We start from the raw sequence: 18798 nt of genomic DNA on the forward strand, positions 1-18798 counted from the left end.
TTCCGACAGTTGTGCGAGTATTCTGTTACATCAATGATTATTGCGGCTTTTGATATGTAGTAAGTAGCTATTTGCTTTTGAAACCGCAACGGGTGGAACTGCATTTCATGAACAGGTGTATGGTGTCTCCAAAAGGCCAATGTCTTGCCTGCAGGTTTTCCGCAGTGAGTGCCCTGTGCAGCGTCAACCATCTAAAGAATCGTTGTTTTGGTTATGCTGGAGTCTTCCAGATTTCTTAGAAATTGAGGCCCCCATTTGATTCCAAGGATAGGAAAAAAGCGTAGACATTGGAGTGGTATGATTCTTCAATCTTGCAGGAATAGAAAAACATATCAACTCTTTGATAGTGCCATAAAAGGGAAGTTTACAAAGAAATCATATCTTTTGCTATCTTCCCTATGAAATGTGAAGCATAGAAATCTAATTCTATAAAAAATTTCCTTTTTTTTTATGAATAAAAATTCTACAGAAAATTAAATCCTATGAAAATCTTTTGCCAATCCTACAAATTAAATGGGTGTTGATCCTTGAGTGGGAATCATGCAGTTGCATAAGGTATGCAAAGTAACTTCGGCTTTTTTTAACTCTCCTCTTAGGTGATTTTCTTAAAAGCTTTTAATACAAGTTTTCTTTTCTTTCTTAGAAAAATCGAAGGAACTTATTTTAAAAATAATAATTATTACTCAATTAATCATGTACTAATGTTTTATCTTATTTTGAGTGGTATAAAAACCAAACTTCACTTTTGAACGCTGCCTAGGACAGATAGAGGGGAGTTGCCACCCAATAATTTTTGATCTGGCTAATTGTCTTGTGCAACAGCTTGAGTGAATTGTCTGTTGCCCGTGCAACTCAACGACACTCTTTTTTAAGCGTCCGTCATGGCAGATTGTGCTGATTAATATATTGAAGTTGGGCATTCCTTATGTCAGAAAATGTGTGATGCTGAATCAATTATTTCAGGTGAGGGATGAAAAACTATATGATCAATCTTTGTATTAACTAGATGATACTCCGCCGCGTTGCTGCGGAACATTGTAATAGCTAAATAAACTGGTATAGTAATTATGAGAAACTATAACAACTTACATATGAAATGAAAAAAAAATTGTGCCTTAGGAGTGCTATGTTTATGATGATTTTCTTATGTAAATCCAACAAAAATGGCAATAAATAAGAGGTGGAACAGTTAGGACCTTTCACAAATGTGGTAGTTCAACTGTTGTGTTAGGAACAGGCAGAACATGATGGCCATATAAGTTTAGATAGTAATTAGAAAGAAAAACCGGAGAACCCGTTGGTAGGTTGTTTATGTTTCATGAGTTAAAAATGAGAAGATTAGGAAGATTAGCATTGGTGAGTTCTGATTCTGCAGGATAAAAATTTTATGGGAGAGAATGTTGTTTCGATGGTATATATTTGGAGTCAGTCAGCAGCTGAATTAGTACATATGTTTTTTTTTAACACTTATTGGAAGCATGAACGAAAATAAGTGTAAAAGCGGTCACCTTTGCGTTAGATGAATAGTGTGCAATTGTGCATCCATGTGTAGTATGCAAAAAATACATCTTGAAAATTGAACAGTTGCCTCAGACCTGGTCAAATAGCACACAGACAGAAAATAAAAAGAGCAATTTTACGATACTTGAGGAGATACCATGAGGTACCATTTTTTTATTGTAAATTTAGTACCTTTTGATACCTAGATAGTATGAGGTACCCTCCTCAGGATTGTAAAATTGCTCAAATAAAAAGCTATTAATTTGTCATGTAGCACAAGTTTGATAGATCTATATAAATACATATTACGATAGAAAGAAATTGTTGTGTTGAATCATACTACATTTTGCATCCAATATTAGTAGCAACATAGGAGTGTACAGACTAAAATTTATAATCCTGAGGCTTTATGTTGCAAAGTAACTATTGGTAAATATCCGCCACCATAAAATGATGCATGAATACTGATTTAGGGAGAGATAACATTGCTCACATCACCTGTTACCTTAATGGCTTAACGTGGTTCCGAAGGCTGCATCATTGGACAACCCATTCAAAAGTCGTTTGCTGAAGATCACCTGATGGCCGATGCTAACTGTCTACCTCAAATGCAGGATGTGTGTAGGAATTTTATCAATCAGAGGCACATATTGGTTGGAGAAATTTACCTCAGAACAGATTCACTCGTTCTGCAGCAGCGAGAGCAGACGGCCAGATAGAAACTCCTCAATTTTGATTGATATATGCATAATTGCCAGTGCCATGCCCTCTTGTGTTTCTTTTACATGGATAGGTCAGTGCCGTGCTGCTGCCGCTGCTGCTTCCGCAACGCCATGCTGCAGTGTTAAAGCTCTCCCACTTAGCTTGTACGCCATTGTCCTGCTGCCATTGTCCTGCTGCTGTCGCTGCTCGCTATTGTGGAGGGAACAGACCACTGCCTCGGTATCTCGAGCCGGTGCCATCGTCGCAGCCCGAGGGAGGAAGGCCGCTGTTATAAAAGTTAGTCGATATAGCGGAACGACAACTAACTTTCTCGATTGCTTTAATCATTGATCACACAAGACACGCCAGATGACAACACAGGAACACACGATATTTGTTAACGAGATTCAGCCGAAGCCTCCATCCCCGGGGCTTTGATTATGGGCGCTCCTCCGCTATCAATATAGCTCCTAGCCGCTACGAGTCCATAGCCACGCCGCCATTATCTCCCTGCGTGTTTGCGCTACATTGTAGTCGCCATAGTTACATTGTGGTGCCCCCTCTCTATTTAAGAGAGTTACCGGATTACAGAGTTCGACTCTAACTCCACCCCCTAACACCTATTACAACTCCAAGTCTAACTGTAACTAAATAGGACTAGTATATTTGACAACTATTCTAACAAACTCCACCTTAGCGAATATACGCCACTCAGAAGTAGTAGAATCACCATGCCAATCCACCTATCCTCTAGACTTGGGTTGTCTTCTTTTCGAAGCTTCATCACGAGCTGCCCAACGAGCCTGCGCCAGACTCACCGTCTTCAAGAGACTCTGCTATCTCTGTCACTTCTTTCTCTAGACTCCACCTACAACAGTGCTCACCTTCTCACCTATTATCTTAGTCATCTTGCCAAGCAAAATCAGATTCCTCCTTAGCTATCACATCACAAGACTCCTCGAAGACCATGTTCACCTTCACCTTTTGTCTTAAATTTGACTTGATCTAATCCGTGGCTAGATAACCCATGTCATCACTAAATAGATAAATCAAACTCACCCGACATGAAGAAAACCCTTTCTTCCTTGTCGTCTTATGAACCAAGCTAACAAATCCAACATCCACGCTTTCCGCATCCGTGGACTGAATTCCTGATAATTTGAGAAAATCACCGTTGCTTTGAATCATCCAAAGAAATTACCACGATAGCCTTCGCTCTTCCTCTTCAGTGACGCAGATTTCATATATCCCTATCATGCCGACCTGCATATCCTGGATATATCCTGTACTGCCAAACAGTATCGTTGACCCCATCAACAATATTTGACCTGCTGTTGCGCGAGACTTTTCTTCAGTTCTGGTCTAACTTCATATATCTCAACTCCTCGTAAAGTCCCAGAGGGCCATCATAGCTGCTATCCTCTTTCGCTGCCTTGGGTCGGCAACAGCGTCACTGATGCTGTGCCATGCCGCTCACACGTCACGCTGTTTCCATGGTCATCGTACCGGTGCCATGCGCGTGCATTTTCACTGTCTCACTCCTATCAATCAGTAGACCCAATCCTTTAGCTAATAAAATCCAAAAATATTGGAGAATATTTCTTTTTCCTTTTCCTTTGAATTTTCTGCCAATTCAACCTCCTGTCAGTCATGTCTCTTTCTTTAACCTGCATCACCACTCCTTTTCATGAGCCCGGTGTCGTCTTCCTTACTTCGATTCAATGGTTCGTCGTGTCGCTCCCATGATGTGCTTGCTGCACGGCACCACATCACACGTGTCCTAGACAAGCCGGTCTCCTAAAATTCAGAACCATTCCAAGTCATCCATTTCCATAAAGAAATCTCCGCCATCCATGTAATCGGTCCACAACTCTCCCCCTTTAACCAATTCACTGTTGATCATCCCACTGACAGATGGACCCCGCTTGTCAGTCCACCAAAAATAATTCCTTTGATTCAGAAATTCCAGAGAATATTTTCCAAGTATTTATTTTTCTTTATTCACGGTTTTCTAGTAATTCAATCTTCCGGAGGTCACATGTCTTTCATGCAACCTCCGATTCGGCCCATTCTTTTTCCTAAATTCTTCTAAAATTGAGTTCTACCTCCTGATTTAATTGGTTATTTCATTTGTTGTTATTTTGCTGCCTTTTATTTTTGTTTATTTGTACCCAGTTTGCAAATTATTTTGTATTTAACTTATATGCATTGTTTTGTTTTACAAATTAACGTATGGGTAGTTCTGACATATTTGTTAATTATTACATGCTTTTGAATTATTATTGATTACCTTTCACGCCATGTCACCCTAGTTTTCATGTGAGTCATATATGGGTATTGACTCTGGGTACATATATTTGCTTAGCCCTGCTCACACTAGTTTTACAAGCAAAATATAATACTGACTAATGATCTACTTATCACAGTTTTTTTTATATGCACTGTGTGGCTGTGTGCTATCTTCTTGGTGGCATGTGTTGCACCATGTGTAGTAATTAACTGGTGGAAAATGTTTTAGACCGGGGTGATGGTGGATCTGTGTGAACCTAGGAGGTAAGCCATATGTGTGTGTGCTTACCGTTGACCTGTGTGGTCGATTGAGCTGTCTGCTCCTAAGCTGTGTGCTCTATTTTTGTTGTGTGCTTGATGTCCTTAGTTTAGGCAAGTCGCCCTAGTCAGTTAAGGACTTCACTTTGTGCGCCATTGATATGAGCCTTACCGTGCACCACATATCCTCGTGGGAAGGACCTAGCTTAGTACACTTCTTAGCTCTGACACTGGCGGCCTAGGTGGCTAGATGATAGGTTTTTGGTTTGTACCATGGGACCTTTCACCTGTGTGGTGAAGGGAGGACCGCCCATGGGGGAAGCCGCTGTTAGGGTGAGGTTGAGGAAACGGTTTGTTACTATTTGGTGTTTAGTGGCACCAAACTGTATCTTGTGGGTAAAGTTGTAAAACCTCTGCAGAGTGTCAATATATTCGAATAGCCGCGTCCTCGGTTATGGACATGCTCAGTGAATTCACATGAGGGGTAGATTTGTGAAAGTTTTACTTTTGGGAAAGAGCTGTGTGCAGGATAAATTAATGAATATAGATGTGTGGTCCTGTATGGATATAGAACCTTTTGGTCATGTGTGGACACTGTCGACGGGGGATACCCGTAGACTGGATATAAAGGGTATTGGGGTCCGTTGGTACGAGGATCTACGTAGTACGACATCAAGCAAACAAAAGACAAGGATTATACTGGTTCAGGCCCCTTGGTAGGTAATAGCCCTAATCCAGTTGGTATGGGATTATATAATGGAAACCACAGATTACAAAGGGAATAGCAGAACTCGATGATACCGTCGAGATCGTAGTCGAGTTAGTTCGACTAGGTCTCCCGACGACTTGGCTCCTGTGCGCTTCGGCTTCGTAGGCTGTGGTGGGTGTGTTGGCAGTAAGTTTCGATGCCTTAGGTCCTGCCCAGGGGGTCCCTTATATACCGCGGGTCAGTTGATCTCCAAGTAGGATTCGGAGATATCGGACCCCTCACGATATGGTAAAGACCCAGTCTTGTCCGAGTAGAACTCCTTCCATCCGTAGATATCATCCCTATTAAGTGATAGATTTCCTTAATGTATACGGAAACTATCCGTATACGCGCGGGTATACCTTATCGGTATATAGCGTACATCCAAGGATAGAGGGTATACCTTATCCGTAACCCTGACAGTAGCCCCCGACTTCTGCTTAAATGAACTCATGTTATCGATCGCGACTTCTGATGTCGGAATTGTTGTCGTTCTCATCTGGTCGATCTCGGTGTGAAAACCGTAGAGATAAAGAGCCATCGACAACACCGCGTGAAGTTCAACGGTCATGAGTGAATTTAAATTGAAGTCTGAAAAACTACCGCACGCAACGGACCGAGAATTTTCTGGCGGCAATCTCTCTTCTTTCCTTGGAATACGCACCATCAGTAGTGCGTTTATTTAAAGGGATTTTGGGGATCCATTTGAAGTCCGTTCGCCAGAAAACTCTCCTGCCTTCTAGCGCTTTTCGTCTTCTCCGCTCCTCGCAAAAAACCCTAGCTCACTTCCTTCATCCTATTCTCCGGCGATCCTCAGGCGGCGATGGACCTTCAGAAGTCTTCCTTGAACACCGCGTCCATGAAGAAGCTGTAGGACGACGGTGCCCTCCCTGGTCGCGGGACCATGCAGAGAGAGGCTGGAGGTACATAACCCAAACCCATCTTGGGCCGCATGGTTGTAGTCGAAGATTACGTTTCTTGCGGTTTTTTTGCCTCCGCCTTCCGAGTTTCTTCTTCTTGTCTTAAATTTCTACGGCCTTTCTTTGCTTCACTTGAACCCCAACTCCATCGCCTTTCTGAGCATCTTCTCTCATCTTTGCGAGGCCTACATTGGGGTAGTGCCTTTTCTTGACCTCTTTTGTTTTTATTATGAGCTGCGTTGGATGGAATCCAAAAGGGTATCTGGATGCGTCGGATTCTGACTTCGGGATGGCCTGAAGTCGCGTTACATCCCCTTCCAGTGCCCCGCTTCTCGCAGCAAATGGCGGACGAGATGGTTCTATCTCTAGATAGAGAACTCGAACCCCGTCCTTGTTATTCCTGAGGACCAGCCAGAAAAGATCCCAGAGTGGACTGCTAAACCTACCCTGACTCCTTCCCTCCAATCCTTTATCGACATCATCGATGATCTCCGAAAACAGGGGTTGTCGGGATATGACGTCGCTGCCGACTTCATAGGTCGGTGGATTCAACCGCTACAAGCCCGCGCTCATCCGACCTTAGATTACTCTGGGCCAGATGACGTGACCCGGGTCTCTCCTCGGGGTATTTATCCTCGCATTTCTAATTTTGTTCTAAGTGCATCTGTTTCTCCTGACTTATCGAGTTCTCGTTCTCGATTTACAGGTCTGGATAGTGACACTGTGGGGCGCCGCGTCGGCCAGATAATGATCAGCGCACTTTCGGAGGCGGACGACATTCCTGTCTCACTCTGCGACAAGGGCTCGGCCGAACGCACCGCCGTGATTAACGTGACCTTTTCATCTTTCTTCTCGAGATCGCGTCGTGACTTCACGTTGTGCAGGCTCTCCCTCTGACGGACGCCATCGGACCACTCGTGGATCACCAGGCGGCGACGTCGTTGAAGGAGGGCGTCGCCAAGGAGGCATCAGACGCTGTTGCTGCCACCACAAGCGGCAGCAATGTTTTTTAGAGGGGGAGAAAGTTCTCCTCCATGCTTGGGACCCGCCGGAAGGCGACGAGCCCAGCGGTAAGCTTCTCTTTCGTCCTTGAGTGCATAGTCAGAACGACTTAACCTCACATCATATCATCTTACTTTGGACTCGGACACGTCTCGACCGCCTTAGCGAAAGCAGAGGTTGGTGACGGTCGGCGAGAAGTAAGTAAATGTCTTTGAGGTTTTTTCATTCTAACCGTTTTGATCACCTAGCCTCATGGAGAAGAGAAAAATCTTCACAAGATGGTGCGGGCGAAAGCGGCGCACAGTGGGGCTGATGCTGCTTCCAGTGCGTCCCCTGTGGCGACCTCGACGGAAGTTGTGGCCGCTACTAAGGACCAGGAGGTAGCGCCACGTAGTCCTATCGCCAGCCTCATGCCCGTCCGGCCTCTGTCCGCCGATGCCCTCACCTGGGGGAGCTCCAGACTAAGATGGAGCGCATCCTTCAAGCAGGCGCCCGCGGCATGGGCTGCGAGATCGAGGAGGCCAGGGCGGCGGCGTCGTCGGCAAACCAACGTGCCGATCAGCTAGCACATGATCTGGCGGAGGCCCACGAGGACCTCCAAAAGATGAAGGAGCTGGTAGCTGGCAACTAGACGCAGCGGCGCAGACTCGAGCACCGGATGTCGGAGCTCGAGGGCCATCTGACAGCCATCCGAGCTTCGCTGCAGACATTGTTCACCGGCCTGCACCAACTCGCCGGGGAGTGCGGTGTCACGACTTCGATCCCGGCGCATCCTGATGAGTGGTCGCTGACGTCGTCGCTCGCGGAGCTGGCTAAGGCGATGGAGGCGATCCCCTCTAGCCATGCGGCCAGGAGACGTCCAACGGTATTTACACCGGGGGCGTGTCATGTCCCTACGTGCATGAGGCTGGCGCATCCCGATTTAAACCTCAAAGAAGCTTTGGATCGGGGAGTCGCCAATAACGCGCGTAAGGACACGATGGAGGAAGTCGACGACTTGGGGGAGTCTGTCCTCCCCCTTTTTGAAGAGTAGGACTTTGATTTTCCTTTGTACTCCTTAATCTACATGCTGTAAAACTTTTTGTGGGTCTGAACTGCTTTTATTTAAACAGTTGTTTCCCTTGTTTCCTTAGCACGTGATCCCGAGTACCTTTGTCATTGTAGATATGTTGATGTTGAGGATGTCCAGCAGTACGGGCAGCCCGATACACCGGTAGTCGTTCCGGCGCTCATGCTTGAGCCGCACGTGCCGAAGGCTGAAGTCAATCAAAGCCCGTCCGCGGAGACGAAGATGGCGATGACATCCTTAGGTTTGTGTCTTGATTTCCTTCGCTTCTCGTGTTCGGATTGACTTAATTAGCTGTGTTCTCGAAAGAGAAAAGTGGCTTGACTTAGTCCTTGCTGTGTTGGGCAGATTTCGAGAACGCGTTGGCTAATCGAGATCGTCAGATCCAGTATTGGAAGACGAAACTCGAGGTGGCCGAACTCGAAAGGGCCATCGTGGAGGCGAAGAAGGACCAGGCCATGGAAACTCTCCGAGGTCACGAGGTGTGGTTCAACTCGTACCTCAAGAGTTGCTGCACGGCCATGGCGGAAGTTTGCAGGGAGCTCCGAGTTCCCCGCGAAGATCCCGAGGAGTCCGCTGCTGGGTATATCTCGTGGATGAAGGGGGCCTGCGCACAGCTCGAAGGGATTGGCAAGCGCATCGACGAGGCCCTGAAGCAGGAGTGCCGTCGAGCGAGCCGCTACGCCTGGGGACACGTGCTGGCTTGCATCCGAGATCACCGCCTGCAGCTGCACCTCGAGTTCCTTCACAAAGGGTTCTCTCGTTCTCGGAGAACATCCACGGAGATCGACGGTCTTGTGCAGTCGATGGCGCCGCTTGCCGAGAAGGTTTTCTCCTCCATGGATTGGCGTTGGCCATCCTGGTAGCTTTCGTATCGTGTAGAAAAACATCTCAAGGAAGCATGTAATATACTTTTAAGTATTCATGATTTGTAAGAAATCATGGCAAAATAGAAATGAAATCTATCTAACTAAGCTTTCTTACTCTGGATATGTTGTGTATGAGTGTTTTCTCGTTTTGCGACTTCGATCAGTCACTTGAGCAATACACTCTCCCTAGTCCCCAGCCTTGTCGTCAGAGAATCATTCTCGGAGGATAAGGCTCTTGGACCCTTGACCTGCCTTGGTTGAAAAAGCGTTGACCCTAGCCCCCAGCCGTGAAGTTGGAAAACTCAATTTCCGATCACACGGCTTGGTTAATACACACGGTGAGAACTCTTACATGACCTGATGTTACATGGTCGTTTGTCTCTGCATAATCTGACAAGGCCTTATCCGCTCTGGGCGTCCCCAGCCGAAGTTCCCTTAGGTTCCTCAGAGGCCTTGCCAGGACGGCGTAAAGGAACATGAGGATAGGTTTCAACTCTAGGTGTCGTCGTGGTAAGGGATCACTGGGAAGGAACACTTTGACAATATTCTTTACCTGAAATCAACTTTATTGAAATCATAAGATATCTTACAAATATGGATACTATTGATTTATACATAAAATTTACGTAATTGATCAATGATCCAGGAGTTTGCTAACTCGCGACCATCACCGTCTGCAATCTTGAATACGCCCGGCCGCAAGATTTGCGTGATCATGTATGGTCCTTCCCACTTGGGTGAGAGCTTGTTGCGCCCTGCTTGGCTTTGAACTTGTCGGAGGACGTAATCGCCGATCGAAAGTGTGCGTGCTCTGATGCGCTTTTCGTGATATCGGCGAAGGGCCTGCTGGTAGCCGGCTGCTCTGACGGCAACTCTTTCTCGATGTTCCTCGAGTAGATTCACATCATCGCTTCGCTTCTCCTCCTGCTCCTCATCGGAGTACTTCTGTACTCGTGTGCTCTAATGTCGTAGCTCCGTAGGGAGCATAGCCTCTGAGCCATACACGAGAAAGAAGGGTGTCTCCTTATTGGATGTTGTCAGTGTGGTACTCACGGCCCATAGGACAGAGGGAAGTTCTTCGACCCACTTCTTGTCGTGTGACATGAGTCTGTCGTAGACGTGGGTCTTGATCCCTTGTAGTACTATGCCGTTTGCCCTTTCGACTTGTCCATTGTTCTGGGGGTGAGAAACCGAAGCGAAGCAAATCTTGACTCCCAATCTAATGCAGTAATCCTGGAAATCGGCCTGATGAACTGAGAGCCGTTGTCTGTTATGATGCGGTGAGGCAATCCATATCTGCAGAATATCCCTTTGATAAACTTGATGGCATTATCGGCCTTGATTTCCCCGTGGGCGTCGCTTCAATCCACTTGGTGAATTTGTTGATAGCCACGAACAGGAACTTGTAGCCGCCCTGTCCTCGTTGGAATGGTCTGAGTATATCGAGCCCCCAGCACAAGAATGGCCAAGTAAGAGGGATAGTCTAGAGCGCTTGCGCTGGCAGTCTTGTGTGTTTGCTGTGAAATTGACAGGCTTCACACCGCTACACCATGTCGCAAGCGTCTTTGAGGGCGTTCAGCCAGAAAAATCCTTGTCGAAAGGCTTTTCCTACCAACGTCCGTCCGCCGGCGTGTGACCCGCAGATCCCGCTGGTTTAGAGTAAGTTGATGGAGCTGCCACTGTTGATGAGAACCTGTGCGACCTTGATATTCCGAATAGTGGGCTCAACCACGATCGGATATCGCCCTGGAGTGACGGCAGTCTTGGGGTGGTCTGCTTCTGAGAACTCAATCTTCTGCTCTGACCACTTCACCTTGGACGCAGCCTCCTGCCATGTCGAAAAAACTTCGCGCTCCACTTTCTTGTACTCTCGCTTTGAGGAGTACGCCGTGGAACCTCCGAAGATGTGCGAAACATGGAGGTCGGAGTCTGGGTATGCTGAGTCTGAGTCCTGAGTAGCCGCTTCGGCAGCTTTCTTGACTACACGTACTCGGTTCGGTCTAGCTCGTTAGGATAACGAGCTGACTAGCTGGCTTGGATTAGCTCGAGCTAGCTCGTTTAACTCGTGAGCTAGTACATCCAAAAAAAATCTTGCAACACAATTATGCAAATACATATTGTACAACCAACCAAAATTGTAGTTCAAGTATGCAAGTGTATCTAAATACCAAAAACCAACAAATCACATGCTCTAAGTGTTAAATAAATGGATCACCAGCTACACCTTGAACAGATCACAAAGGTTGCTGCTCGTGGCGATGAACAAGGGTGAGCATAACCACATGCATCCGTCTCCCCGCGTCGACGATCTCCTGGCAGCGGCGGAAATCGGTGACTTGTTGCCGTGCTCCATCTCACACTACAGGATGGATGTCATTTAAACGTATTTTGTTGGGCATTCCTGCAAAATCGCCTCAAATCATCCCTTTTAAAGGCAATTTTCATAAAATGCCACAAAAAATATTTCTATACATGGCAAATTTAATTAATGTCTTCCATACTTTCATCATTAGAAGGCGCCTAAAAAAACTCTGTGCTTTCAAGGCGTTTTCGTTAGAACCTTAAAAAAACTCCATATTTCAGGCGTAACCACAAAACGCCTTAAATTTTATGTTATCCAGGGTATTTTGCAAAATTGCCAGGGCAACTGATAGTGTACTTTTAAGAGAAATGCATGCTAATCTATGTTATGTCACGTATGTAAAAGGAAGCTTGAAAGAATTTAATATATAGAAATTAGTACTTCCTCCACTCAATCACATACGCTACCTTATCCGGATCAGATCGAGAAAAATCGAGCGAAAAAAAAAAAAATCTCCCGATCACCCCGCGCACCCCAGTGGCTCACCGCCGGCCGGCGACCGCCCGGCACCCCGCGCGCCCGCCCGTCGCCCGTCGCGCGCGCCCGCCCGCCGTTGCGGCATCGCCCATCTCCGCATCACCCAGGCCATCTCCGCATCGGCGCATCGCGCCGTAGCGCCGCCGGCCGGTGACCTAGCTCGTGGGGGAGACTCGCCGCCGGCGAGAGCGCCCCGCCCTCCTGCTACCCGTCACGGTGCCGCCGTCGACGGTCGACCGTCCCCCGTTGCGCCGCCTCGCCGCCTCCACCCTCCCGCCCACGGCCTCACGCGCCACAAGCCCGCGACGCCGCCGCCCGGAGCTACAGCCTCCACCTCCACGTGTGAACTGGTAACTCTTCCCCTCATCCACTTCCTAAATGCTAAATCCAGAGATGGTTAGGAACATTTTGGATTTGGAATTTAGGGTTTAGTTCATAGTTGAATTTAGGCTGATTCATTTGAGAATTTTAGTAGACATGTTAGTCTCCATCTCTGCCCATCGCACTACTGTTTGAACACGATGATATCTTGAGGTTTGTGCCTTTTCATTTGGGTTGAATTTACCTCAGTTTTTCATGCATTGAAGGTGTTTGTAGTAATGCCTAAGCGAGTTTTTCACATGAACATAGTTAATTAGAGAACAAAATGCATACACTAGGTTGCCTGTTGTAATAGAATTTCTCCTATAATTTTGTTAGAGCAGTACAAAAGTTACATAAGATGATGATGCTTGGAGTTGGAGGCGTCGCAGGAGCAGGAGCAGGCCTCCCCTTGGTCCTCCGCCGCTGCAACCGGTCCCGTACCCCTCCCCCGCCGATGGTGATGACCCCACTCCACCGCAGCTGCTTCTTCTTCCGACCACAACCCTCTAGTCTCTCCCACTACCCATCCCCATCCCCATGCGCCGCCGACGACTTGTTCACCGTCGACTACGACCCAGAGGAGGAAGAAGAAGAAGAAGACGAGGAGGGTTCTCCGTGGGAGGGCGCGGTGGTGTACCGGCGGGACGCCTCGGTTCACCACCTCGAGTACGCCACCACCCTGGAGCGCCTCGGCCTTGGCGACCTCTCCTCCCCTCACTCTCGGGCACGTGCTGCCACCATGGGAATCCTCATCCTCTCCTCCCCCAACCTTACCGGTACCAAGGACGAAACGCCAGTGCTCGTCTCTCTCGACGTTGCCAGGCGCCGGGGCCGCCTGCGCCTTGACGGCATCGTCCGCACTGTCATCACCCTCGGTTGCTATGGGTAACTAACTAACCTTCTCACTCTCTCTCTTCCTTTCCTTTTAGACATGGTACTATGACCGAAAGAAATTTCATTAGGCAAAGGCAAGCATAGTAACAATCTTTATAATTTATCACCTCTACTACTGTTCATAAATACCTCCGTTTCTAAATATTTGACGCCGTTGACTTTTTTAAACATGTTTGACCGTTCGTCTTATTCAAAAAATTTAAATAATTATTAATTCTTTTCCTATCATTTGATTCATTGTTAAATATACTTTTATGTATACATATAGTTTTACATATTTCACAAAAGTTTTTGAATAAGACGAACGGTCAAACATCTGCTAAAAAGTCAACGGTGTCAAATATTTAGAAACGGAGGGAGTACATCATAACGCACCCTTAGCTTAGCCTTGTGCAATTTTTCACTTCTATGTCCATGCTGGATTGAACTTTGCCTACCAGTCAACTACACTTCACTGCTCCATACAGCTACTAGTTTGTTAGATTTAAGGTGGCTTGGCATTTCTTCACTTTAAGAGTTTTTTCGTTCAATTAGTCAAACAAATAAATAACTATTCCGTAGGAGGAAAACTTTAGGACAATAATCTCAACTTCATCTCTCATACAGTAAGTTATACAGTATCTCTTTTAGCCCACAACCATTGTGGAAAGTTTCAGTCCGACTGAGCTGCGGTTGTGTGCAAACCTTGAAATAATATATATCTACTAATTGCATAAAGGTTTATGGAGGATTGAATATGAAGCAACTAGTATATTCAGTGAATATCACTTAAGTTGTTCACAAAGTAGAAACGGGCCTCTTTTTTTGTTAATTTAATACTGGCACAACTTGAGGACAAGGTTGATGGTGCAATACTGAAACGCATTGTGCTTCATTTTCAGTTGTGCTGAGCCAGCGCCTCAAGGTATATTTGCGAATTTTTCCCTGTTACTGACCGAAGGCAGAGTAGAGGAACCTGATGTGGTTGATCTCGGCACGATATTTGAAGAAGAACAAACCAAAGCTCCTGTGCTAACTGGAAGCCAAGAAGATGGAGACGACGAAGATATAGATTGGGATGACCGGTTGCATTTCCCAGCTGGAGAAAAGGAGGTTGATATCTCGAAGCACATCAGGGACATCATTCACTTAGAGATCACGCTCGATGCCCTGTGCAGTCCCACCTGCAAAGGTCTCTGCGTTGGCTGCGGCGAAAATCTCAACACCAGCAGCTGCAGCTGCAACACAGAGAAACAGCAGGCTAAGGCTAAGAATGTTCAGCGGCGAGGGCCTCTCAAAAGACCTGTTGAAACCACTGCAAAGGTGATGTAAACACCGCACGGCAGATTTTAGACAGTGATATGTATGTAATACGTTGTAGCAGTATTCGAAGATAATATGTTTAGATGATAAATTTCATTTTTTGAGCTCATATCCTACTGTAAGACGGAAAAATTGATGCCATGACGTGTCTGTTTGCGTGTGTTCGAGGTACCTGAATTCTGACATGCTATCGGAGGCATCGATTTGTAGGGTGACAGTTTTCTTGTGCATATATGCAGATGAACCGTCTGCTGTGTTCGACCCAACAAATCGTAATTGCAATATGAGATACACAATTCAAAAGCAAGAAAAATGAAATGTTAAATCTGGAGGTAAGAGCAATGTATTCTCTACCACAAAGAAAAGGCTTCAACCCCTTCGGACATCAGATAAACATCCAATGTAACACTCAAAAATTTTCTTTTCGCGAACTAAACAGGCCTTTACAATAATTTTTCTCATAATTCTTTTTTCTAGAAAATAATAGCTGCAGTATATATTTTCGTGGGTCCTACAATTATTTGATTTAACATGTACAGTATTTGTTTGCAAGGACAATGGCCCATCCATCCGTTATACTCCTCCAGCCATTACATCAGTCTGGGCCATCTCTTCCAAACAGGGACAGCACCACTCCCGCCGTTTTGCAGAAAACTAACAAACATAATATAAGATGTAATATTTGCTTATAAATTCGTAAAACATGTCATATTATATACTAGTTTTGTTTTCTGAGACGAAGAGATATATATGGACGTGCACATACGTGCGATCAAGGAAGCGACATATCACACGCAAGTTCATACTATTGGCTCGCGCTGCTCGAAGCCATGGAGAAACATGTGAAACAAACCCGCAGGGAGCTAAATCGACCAGTATGCTAGGAACAGACCCAATAAATTTAGATAGTTGAAAAATCAAACCGTCGATTGGCGCACCACCTAATTTATGGTGAAAACGCTCTAAATCGTATGTATGAGGGATGATAAAATATCGGACGCTCGCCAAGTGGGTTTGTGGAGATTATGAAAACCTCATATCCACACGGCATGTATATCCGACTGGGTATGAGGGTACTGTATGTAGATAGAATATCTTTAAGGGACTCGGGTTAAATTTCAAACTTATGTATCAAGGAAATACCCGGAGTTTTAGTCGGTTACGATTGTATTTTATCTTTATTTGCCTATTCTGTTAGGAATATGGGCTATATCTTGTAATACGGACTCCTTCCCCTATATAAGGAGGGGTCCAGGTGCCTTTTGGGGCATAACTTTTCTCCCAGATCATACGATCAATAACACACTCGGCGGATCAATCCCCGGACAAGGGTAAGGTATTACTTCTCATTGAGAGGGCCTGAACCTGTATAAAATTCTGTGTCTCTAAACCCATCCACTTTTCCATCTTGATAGCCACCCCCTTTTCGTATTGCCGAAATCTTGTTTCGACAGTTGGCGCGCCAGGAAGGGGTAGCGTCAAGTTTTTCGCCGATTAGTGCGATGGGATCCATCTCCGGCATTGACGACTTCGTCTTCCCTCCCGGGCAGACGTTCCAGTTCGGCAGCCTCGACTTCATCACCAACGACTTCTGCAAGATCTCTCTCCTTGGCTCGGATCCGAACCAGCCAAGGGGAGACGAGGTCTCTGTCCCGTTCGGTCTCCCGAACTCGGCCGAGATATACTCCAAGATCATCTCATCCGACTCGGCTTCAAACCACTCGGACGAGATCCCATCTACTCTGACACGACCTGATCAAGATGATGGAGCCTATCCTTCGATCCTGATGAAGCTTCCCGACGACTTGGCAGCTGTCTTCACCACAAGGATGTTCTCTTCCTGTAGGTCTAGACGGGATCCGGCTTCGGCCCCGATCCAATCTAGTTCCAGGGAAGTCGGCGTCATACTCCAGCCTCTTAGGACGGTTTCGACGGAAGAATTAGATGGCTACCTCAGCTCTCCCGGTGTCGACTCTCGACCAATGGAGATCCTTGAGTATGACGACTTCGGCTACCACTACGACTTCAGCAACCTCGACAATTTCGACAAAGGCCACGAAGACAACTATACGCCTCTCTTCCTCGGCGTTTTCATGGCTAACAACGAGACGGCAGAGTAGCGTCAAGCCCGGGAAGCAGAAGAATAACGCACATGACAAGAAGCTGAGCATCACCGACTAGAGGAGGAGCGACTAGCACAAGAGCGAGACCGGCTACAGCGTGAGCAACAGGAACACGAACGGGCTGCGAAGGAGGCTGAGGACTGGTGACAGGGCGCCTTGGAGGCTGGGCGACAAGCACGAGAACTTATCGGACAACAAGACGTTGAGGAGACAGCAGTTTTTCGCACCCCGCAACAGAACACGGTAGCGGCAATCACCCTTCTGGACACTCTACTTCAGGAAGATGCACCCAACCACATCGTCAACATCTTAAACCAGACCAAGACCATGATCGCCGCCTCGGTCCTAGTTAACTCCTCAAGCGTCCGTACGCCGACTAGCAACCGAGTTCCACCTCTTCAATCTCAAGATTATCATCAACCAAGCCTCAGCGTTGCCGCCGCAGGATCCAGTCGTAGGAGCAGGGATCATGGTAAACGATCTGTTCACTCACCCGCCGACAGACATAGGGAGCGCTGGGCTGAATAGCGCCGCTCTCCGCGTCGAAGGCGTCCCGTCGATCTTCGTGATACTATCAATTGACGTCGTGCAGAAAGAGGCTATATTCCTCACCATTCACCAGATCGTTACGATGACGATGTGGATGGAGTTGCCGTCTTCACGAGCGACCTGTGTCGAGTGGATTGGCCGGCCGGCTTCAAGCCGACTGGAATCGAGAAGTATGACGGCAAAACAAATCCTAAGTCTTGGCTCACCGTCTACGGTCTCGCGATTCGCGCAGCAGGAGGAGATAGCAAGGCCATGGATAATTATCTGCCTATGGCCTTAGCGAACTCTGCCCGGTCTTGGCTTCACGGGTTACCCCGTGGCATGATTGGATCTTGGGCAGAGCTTCGCGAACACTTCATCGCCAACTTCTAGGGCACTTTTGAACGTCCTGGCACTCAGTTTGACCTCTACAACGTGATCCAGAAGCCCGGAGAATCCCTTCGAGATTACATCCGACGCTTTTCTGAACAACGCAACAAGATCTCTGACATTACCAACGACGTCATCATCGCCGCCTTTACTAAGTGTATTCGCCATGAACTCTTAGTCGGCAAGTTCGGATGCAAGCCTCCCAAGGCGGTCAAGCAGATGTTCGAGAAGGCCAATGAATACGCCAAAGCGGAAGATGCTGTCACTGCGTCCAAGTAGTCGGGTAGTACTTGGAAGCCTAAGAAAGATGCGCCGATGACAGGATGGTGTGGAAGTACCAACCACAAGGACCGCAAGCGTAAACCCGAGGATCTTGTGTCAACTACAACACCATCTTCTCGATAGCGATCACGCATCAATACCTTGGACAAGATTATGAATGCTCAATGCTCACATCACCCGAACTTGAATCACGCGGCCAAAGATTGCTTCATCTATCAGCAATTCGCAGAGCAATATGCCAAGAAAGCACGTAAGCCGACTGATGAAGATCAAAGCACGTCGAAGAAGAAGGATGATGAAGACGATGCACCGACTGGTTTTCAAGATTCTCGCAAGGAACTCAATCACATTTTTGGTGGGCCCCTGGCTTACGAGTCCAAGCGAAAGCAAAAGCTGACTGAACGGGAGATCAACGCCATCCAGCCCGATACACCTCAATATCTTCGGTGGTCAGAGACAGCAATCAAGTTTGACCGCTTGGACCACCCTGACCGAGTGGTCCACCCGGGGCGGTACCCCCTGGTACTAGACCCAGTGATTCGTAACGTCAAGCTCCGACGATCCCTCATTGATGGTGGCAGCGCACTTAACATTCTTTTTTCCTAGACTCTGGACGACATCAGTGGGAAAGCGCTGTCACTCATACCGATGGAGAGTAGCGTGGGCTTTTTCAGCGGGTGATCCGCCTCGTCGTCGGGCTCTGGCTTTCGGCGCTGCATGATG

The 18798-nt window shown here is 47.0% G+C and overlaps 2 protein-coding genes across 4 annotated transcripts; both read left to right on the forward strand.

Moving 5' to 3' along the window:
- Positions 1–12108: 12108 nt before the first annotated feature.
- On the forward strand, positions 12109–14969 carry LOC9270448 (large ribosomal RNA subunit accumulation protein YCED homolog 1, chloroplastic). 3 transcript variants are annotated; one of them, XM_015777994.3, is made up of 3 exons: positions 12109–12543; positions 12893–13441; positions 14332–14969. In XM_015777994.3, exons 2-3 carry the CDS (start codon positions 12915–12917, stop codon positions 14759–14761), a joined length of 957 nt encoding a protein of 318 aa, XP_015633480.1. In that variant the 5' UTR covers positions 12109–12543; positions 12893–12914; the 3' UTR covers positions 14762–14969. The 3 variants fall into 3 exon arrangements, with proteins under 3 accessions (XP_015633480.1, XP_015633479.1, XP_066165418.1); XM_015777993.3 differs by having other exon boundaries at positions 12898–13441; XM_066309321.1 differs by having other exon boundaries at positions 12946–13441.
- Positions 14970–16254: 1285 nt separating this feature from the next.
- Positions 16255–18072, forward strand: LOC136356033 (uncharacterized). Its single transcript, XM_066309420.1, has 3 exons — positions 16255–16863; positions 17155–17217; positions 17824–18072. The coding sequence occupies exons 1-3, from the start codon at positions 16255–16257 to the stop codon at positions 18070–18072; spliced, it is 921 nt and encodes a 306-aa protein (XP_066165517.1).
- Positions 18073–18798: the final 726 nt, after the last annotated feature.

The sequence above is a fragment of the Oryza sativa genome, chromosome 4, assembly GCF_034140825.1.
Source record: "Oryza sativa Japonica Group chromosome 4, ASM3414082v1".
Lineage (NCBI taxonomy): Eukaryota > Viridiplantae > Streptophyta > Magnoliopsida > Poales > Poaceae > Oryza > Oryza sativa.